General features: G+C 42.8%; 1 protein-coding gene across 1 annotated transcript; it reads left to right on the top strand.

Moving 5' to 3' along the window:
• Positions 1-2,577: 2,577 nt before the first annotated feature.
• LOC131248125 (uncharacterized) lies at positions 2,578-3,879 on the top strand. The gene has a single exon (XM_058248193.1). It carries the CDS (start codon positions 2,843-2,845, stop codon positions 3,686-3,688), a length of 846 nt encoding a protein of 281 aa, XP_058104176.1. The 5' UTR covers positions 2,578-2,842; the 3' UTR covers positions 3,689-3,879.
• Positions 3,880-7,963: the final 4,084 nt, after the last annotated feature.

The raw sequence follows: 7,963 nt of genomic DNA, 5'->3' as shown, positions 1-7,963 counted from the left end.
GCGTTCTCAAACAGTCTTTCAAAATTTTCGATGGAGCATCACCAAATTCCATCGGTTATCTAACAACATTTCAAGATATCCTTACATTCCTAAATCCACCACAAATCCATGACAATGATTGACCAGTGATATATAATATGAGCTTATAAGTAATTCCATCCCGTCTAATACCACCTAATACACCCGGCCAAACACGCTATAAGAGCAACACGTGGTCCAACCGAATCCCGCTGGAAGCCAGCCACGGGTTCGGCAGATGCACTGAATCTCCGTCCATGCACGACCGATCATTGACACTAAACAATTCAATCTGTGCATAGATGTAATGGATATTATCACTTCTGGTGACTAATACTTTTCGTCTGGCCTGTTCATGGTGGGACCTACATCTTGAACGATCCAGATCATCCGTAATATACGAATAGCCGATGAGGTAGAGTACAGATTTAATTTACTAGTCCGCGGACCACGGAACGGAGCCTAGTGGGACACGGTGCATTGGGCTGCGATCAAAGGCATCGAAGACCGTGACTGTCCCAGCCTGTGTTAAAGGCCATTATTCGGAGTAACTGTAGATTTCTAACAGAAACTGCTTCGCTTTTTGCCGAATTGACAAAACCTTCTAACTAGTCAGGCTGCAGTTTTGCACAGACCCAAATTGTAGTCCGCAGAATACTGACGTGAAATCGTAGTCAGCCACCTGATCCACGTAAGATCCAATGTAGAAGGTAGACCCCAAACGTTGATGGGCCTTGGACGGCCTACTTTTTTCTCTTGAGATGATCCTAACCGTTCGACATGGACTTGGATGTCAACCGTTGGTTTTTCTGTGTTTTTCATCTGTCCGTAGATTGAGCGTCTAGGTCAGTTACCATGTCTACGGCATTTTCGTGGTGGGGAAAACCACTTGAACAGTTTCGATCATCCGAACGCATGTCCTAACTATCGGACTAGGAATCCACTCAAGCAATCCGGGACCACGAAAGTTCGTTGATTTGATGGTACGAGATTGCTCTTCCTACTTTCTCACTGCTGATCGGGTCTTCGCACCTTGTACACGGGTTCATCACTTGAGCTGTGACAATGTCCTGGCCCAAAACTCGGGTGAACGGGACGATCGTGACCGTTGGATTCGTGGGGAAAAGTGGACGGTAAAAAAGCGGAATAATCATCCACGTCCAATGCAAACCAACCATCCGTTAGAAATAAGATGATCTAACCGGGGGAGGACTCACCGTGTGGGGCCCACCTTGATGAATATGTTGTTTATCCACGCCGTCCATACGTTGTTTCAGCTCATTTTAGTCGTGAACCCAACAATTAAGGAGATCCAAATCTCAGATGGACCACACCGTTGAAAAAAAAAAGTGAATGACCATTAAAAAATTTTTGTGGGCCACAAAAGTTTTCGATCTAGCTGATATTTGTATTTTCCCTTGATCCAGGTCTGCTTGACTTAATCAACAGGTTGGATGGAAAATAAAAATTACGGTAGCCATTTGAAAGTTTTTAACGGTGGCGTTTAACTATCACTATTTCTTATGATTTGGTCTTTATATTTGAATTTACTTAATTTTATTGATCACTTCCTAAAATATGCTGGTGAAACGAATGGACGGAGTGGATATACAGGACATCATCAATGTGGGCCCACGGTAAGGCAACACCCGCAAAGGTGTTAACATGGGTAACACCAAACGTTCATGATCAGGCCTACCTCATGAACGGACATAATCTGACATCCGTACGTCGCATGTGGTCAGCGGCACTAGGCTTCTTATTTCACGGTAAGGAAGGTTCAACCGTACACGATTTGTTCTGGACCATCAGATGAGTGGTTCGGATCAATTTCAGCCGGCCCCACGTACACCCAAACCAGCCCCCAACTCCACGGTGTCTCCAATGGAAACGGATTGGCTACTCCCCCTGCCACCAGCCCCGTGGCTGCTGGTCGGTGCTCTGTGGGCCCTACCATGATGTATGTGTTTCATCCATTCCGTTCATCCATTTTTAAAGATCATTTTAGGTCTTGATCCTAAACATTACAGGTATATAAATCTCAGGTGGTCCACATTACATGAAAACAATAGTGATTGGATATCCACGGCCCGCTGTACTGTTTATTTGATATCCAATGTGTTGATTAGGTCATAAAGGCCCAGATGAACCGAAAAAACAAAATCAGTTTGATCCAAAGCTTTTATGGCTCCCAAAATGTTTTTAATGGTCGACACTCATTCAACAATGTTTCCTGTAATGTGGTACGCTTAAAATCGAGATATAGCTCATTTTTGGCTTTGTACGTAAAATGATCTTTAAAAATTGATGAACGGAATGGGTGAAAGACATACATCATGGTAGGGCCCACGGAGCACCGACCATAAGCCACGGGCCTGGTCGCAGGGGGAGTGGCCAATCCGTTCCGCTCATCAGAACCAGAATTACCAAAACGTCCTATCATCGCCCGCGTAAAGACGCTTCATTTGCCGTCACTTTCAGGGGCAAATACGTCAAATCTCCATGAATCCCGTGATATAAATTTCACGGTGGAGAGGGCAATTTCCGAACCGCGTGTCCAGAAATAAATAAAAACTCGAGTCGTTTGACCTTAAAAACAAACAAACCAATCCATCCATCAAGAGGTTCGAAAAACACATAAAAATCCGCCCAAAAATCCCAAATCCAAAGGGCAAAAGAGGCCATCCCATCTGTAACCCTGCGGATGAAATGAGGAAATCCAGGCCGTGAGTTTTCTCCGATTTTTAGGGCATTTCCCTCTCCCTTCATCTCTCGGCAGTGAAGAAAAGAGAATGACAGGTTCGAGAACGCACATACACCGGCAATGAGGTGTAAGCGCCATCCCTGCGCGCCGGGCAGCGTCGGTGTATGCGCTTCCTGTCTCAGAGAGCGCCTCCTCTCTCTCCTCGCCGCCCAAGTCAAAGAAGCCGAATCCGGCGAAGATCGACGGAAATCTGACCCCCCGCCGCTGGCCTTCCCTCGCTCCGTTTCCCCCTACGTCTGCCGCCAATCCGTCACCGACTCGTGGGATCACTACCGCCATCACTCGCTCTTCTACAGTACGCCGCAGGTGGGACCCACCTTCTCGGAGAAGAAGAAGAAGAAGAGGAACGGGCCGTTCTCTCGTCTCTCGTCTTTCTTCGGCGTTTCCAGATCGGAAAAGAAAGAGAGAGAGAAACAAAGAGAAAAGGATCCTTCTAGGGTTCCAAACGGTCCCTCTTCTTCCTCCTGGCTTTCGGCCTTCCGCAAGAAAAAATCGCGTCTTTTCTCTCTAGACGACGAGATCTGTGGCACCGGCGACCGGAGAACCTGCCGGATGACAGATCGGGGCCTTTCTCCGACGACGAGAGATGAAGGTGAAGAAGAAAAGGGAGACGGATCACCCGTCGGTAGCGGATACTCTTCGGAATCTTCAAAAGGGCGGCCGAAACCAGTTGCTGTAACGACCGGATCAGTACCGAAAAGGCGTACCGGTTCTCAACATGCCCGAAACGTGTCGGGTCTCACATTTTGTTTGAGCCCGTTGGTGAGGGCGAGCCCCAACCGGCACCGACACGATACGGGATTTTCGGGGGAGTTACGGTCCGCGAACCGGCACCACTGGTCGGCCGCTCCTTCGCTCTGTGCTAACAGATCGAGGAAGCTGGCGGATTTTGGAAGGTACCCTTGAATTTCAATTTGACGCTTCTACCCTCGGATTGTTGACGTTTTTACTGCTTCTTTTTCCCCTTCTCCTCTGTTGTTTTTTTCCCGTCGTTTGGATGAGAGATGATAGATGGTTCTCTGTAGATAAAAATGGAAGAAATGAAATGAATGAAATGGAAGCGATTTGACGGGTGGCAAAATCGTAATTTTAATCAATTCTTAATCGAGTTTCTTTTTTTCTTTTTTTCCCTGGTGCTTACCGGAATTTCACGTTACGGAGTTGCCTATTTGATACTCTGGTAGCGTACGATGCTTGATCCGCAGGCACGCAGAAGTTGTATAGGTGGCTCAAATTAAACCGTATGAATTATGTAACCTAGTGTAAATAAATCATAATCCCAAAATCAAGTTTGTTAAACAATCCTAGCCTTCGATTTGTGGGCGCTTGTTTCATGAAATAGGACAGCTGGATATTTTCCATGACAAATGGATATCTATGCCACGTGTACGAGTTTTTCAGTGCTTGCTTATCATCAAAACTGAATGCCGGAGTATCAGAGATTTTCCTATCGTTGAATTTAGTTAGAAAGGAAAAGACGTTGATACTCGGGCAGAGTGTGATGGCTGACACGCAGGTACCTAGAAATTACTCAGAAGTTGCATAGTGGCAGAGGAGTACGCCGAAATAAACTGTACAAATTTTAGGTATTTATCGTGAACCAAAAAGTACGCTTTTTTAGTACTTGACCGTTGTATTGGACGGTTTAACTTGAAAGGTATCCAACGGTCCTGCTTCAGCAAGCTAGTGTCCACGAAGCAGAGGTTAGGGTTTTTCCACCAGCTGACTTTGCGACTGTGAGTTCCACAACTGAGGGCGTACAAATTTCTGAGTGCCTGTGCATAAAGCGTTAGGCGCTGCCCGAGTATCATGCAACTCCCCAGTCCCCACCGTGCTTTTGGAAAAAAAGAAATTCTATCATGCACCTCGCTTTAGGGTTCTATGCAGCTGTTGCTTGTGCACGTGCAAAGCATGTGTAGTGTAGTGATGTTGATCTAGTGGCTCACTGGTGGGCTATATGCCAAAAATCTGAGCCATTGAATGTAGAGGTCCATTTGTAGGCCACTGATCAGTTTTTAAGTACAGAGGCCTAACCCCACAGGATCAACAGTCCAAATCAGCGTACCTGTTTGCTACCACGAATGTTTGGGTTGTGTAGGGTGTGGAACCAGTTGTTTTTTTTCTTTTTCTTTTTCTTTTTTTCCACACACCCAAACACCCCCCACATGCCCGTGCACTCACATCACAATGGGTGCCCGAACCTGTGACCTCAGGTTGAAACTCATGTGAGTCTACCACCGAGCCATAGGGTCGCAGGCAACACCCGTGACCTCATGTTGAAACTCATGTTCATAGAACTATGATGTGAGCTGCATGATAGCACTAATCTTTGGAATGAGGGCCCCAGGTGGCGGAACACTTGTTGGATATCTTAGCCATTCATCAGATAGAGTACATTGTGAACATTCCATGGGCCAAAATTAACGGTGATCCATGCATCAGAAAGGTCTTTCTTGTCCGAGAAAAATGGATGTTTAGATATTTAAAAAAATAAATAAAAAGCCCAATGGAACATGTGCGGCTGAGTTGCCGCTGTGTTACTATCCTCATTTTTGGTTTATGGCATATTCACATTGCCAACTACAGTTCTCTGAAAATCTTCTGTCTAGGTGGCAAGTCGTTTTGCTTCAGCTACTTAGTAATTGAACTTGTTACTAATTCAGTATATGAGTATGTTTGATAAATAACATGGTTACTAACTGATACTTAGATAAAATCATTTAAAAATAAAAATCTTAAAACTTGGGTTTGTTTTTTTTTTTTAACTCTAAATTGAAATCCTAATCCTAGAATCATTGTTACAATCTTAAAATATTTCCCCATAGAGCCACAATCACTATAGTAACTATTCAGTCATCTACTTTCTTCAATCAAAACCACTAAAATAAATTGAAAAGTCCACGTAAGAAAGGAAAGAGGGGAGGAAAGAGAGGAGAGAGATTATAGAGGGATGCATTTGGTTACAATGGCAGAGGAAGCCTTTCCTCAGTAGAAAAGCAATTTTTGTTTACTTAATTTATTGCTTATGTTAATCAAATCAATAGGTTATCATGTCAATCAAATCAATAGCTCATCAACGTATATCCAAACACGACATTTTTCATTGTACTACACATTATTATTTATCTATTATGTGGACCTTTTTCTCTGATGAGGAGTTATTTGATGCTCTGCCTTTACTGTTGTTGTTAATATGCATGCACTTTAAAAGTATTCACGTGGCTTACAGTCACTTCAATTATGCATTTCATAGTCACAAATAACCCCAAAATCTAGACATCTGATTTCTGATTGATTGACATTTTCCGGTGGAATCAGGACACTTGATACGCATGGATTGGCAAGTTTGGACGCCATTGTTGTTGTCTTTTGTTCTATTCCCCATCTAAAGAGAGGTCCATAATTTCAACGGTCTTATTTTAGCCACATGCATGCCTTTGTGCAATTGGTTAATGCACACGTATGAGCCACCATATTCTGCCAGAGTATGAAGTTCTTAATCCATTTTAACTTCATTTTTTTTTTGCCGATTGCTGCAATCTTCCTCCAGTTGTATGACAGCTATACATACTGTTTCTATTTTTTTAGATACTTTAGTTGCAAAATCTTCCAGAGTTGTCTATTAGCACTATTATGTACGAGCAAATGACCATTTTAGCCCTATCTTCCATACAGCTACCTGTGTTATGCCATCCATCCTATTGTGATTCTGGATATAGAGGAAAAAAAGGGGAGGAGGAGAGAAGGAAGTTTCAATATAGAGGATTTGTTTTTTTTTTTTAAAGAAGGACAATAAACATAAAGAAGATGAAAACATGAAAAATAAAGTTTTTGTTTTATTGAATCCCATTAGAGCTTTTTTGTTTTGATCACTAAAATAGGACTAAATCTAATATAAAATGATTTTGTAAGATTTCTCCTTAGCTTAAATGCAAAATGAGTGAAAATTGAAAAAGTATAAAATTGGGCATTGTAAGCATATTGTCAATCGGACACTTGTCAAAGCCGATGCACCCCAAATTGACTAATACAGGTGACCTGGCTCCTCTCTTTTCTTTTTTTCTTTTTTTAGGGTGGGTCGATTCGGCTTGTGTCACCTGATTCTGTGGCTGTATTGATAATATAATCCTAATATTCAAAACTAGCTTCACATCCCTCTGGGTCATCCGCCATGAAAATGGGACATTGTAAAATTCGGGCTGATCCAAATGTTAGTCAGGCCACAGTGAGAAATCAGAAGCTTTTGGGTGGTTGTCCATTGTTATCTATAGTGCAGCTCTCGTAATGAATTTTTGGAATAGTTTGCTGAGATACAATGATATAAAAGGGGTGTCAATGGTCCACGCCCAGCCAAGCAAAATGGAAATTTTGAGTGGTCTTGGTCTAAAAGTCCTGCTTTAGCAGTTTCAAAAAAACCAAAATGGAATTTTTTTTGAATAAGCCTGGTCCAAAAGGCCCGCCTAAGTCGCTTAAAATCTGAGCCAAAGCCAAAGATCGGCCTAGCCCATTGACAGCCCTACATATAACTGAGACTAAGTAGATGCGAATAATTTTTATTTTTATTTTTTCACTTTGTTGCTGCACAACTATAATGCATGTCATGTTTAAAGCAAAAGGAAGAAAGAAAGAAAGGTATTTATGTCTGCTAAGTTTGGAAATCTGTCGACATGGCATCTTTTTGAATTAGTGGCCTTTTTCTATTGTGTTTTCCTTGTCATTCATATCTTCTGAGTGGAAGCGCTGAGGCTTGACGTGGCGAGCTTTGATTGGTCAGCACCATATAAACTACTTTCAAACATATTTTGCATATCTTCATCTTTAACAGCAGCACATGACACAATCAAATCTCACCGCATTAGAGCTCACCCGCCTCAACTCCCCTCCCACATGTGCAGTGGGTCAATAACAAAAATGGTTGGGTTGGTTGAAAAATACCCTCATAATTACAATTATGATCCTGTAGATGACATGGAAATTTTCAACGTGAGAGAGGGAGCTGTTAGTGGACTAAGGAGGTGGCTGGCCTATTCAAAGCTCTTACAATGATTAGAGATATGCTTGGGTTACGAGGCATACATAATCTAAGAGGAGTTATATGATGCTCTGGCTCCATACTACGCTCGATACACATGCACTGAGAAATTGTATACGTGTGGCATATATTTAGCTCAAGTTCAACCG

Source organism: Magnolia sinica, chromosome 6, assembly GCF_029962835.1.
Source record: "Magnolia sinica isolate HGM2019 chromosome 6, MsV1, whole genome shotgun sequence".
NCBI classification, from domain to species: Eukaryota; Viridiplantae; Streptophyta; class Magnoliopsida; order Magnoliales; family Magnoliaceae; genus Magnolia; species Magnolia sinica.
This window is presented reverse-complemented; position numbering and strand designations above follow the sequence as displayed.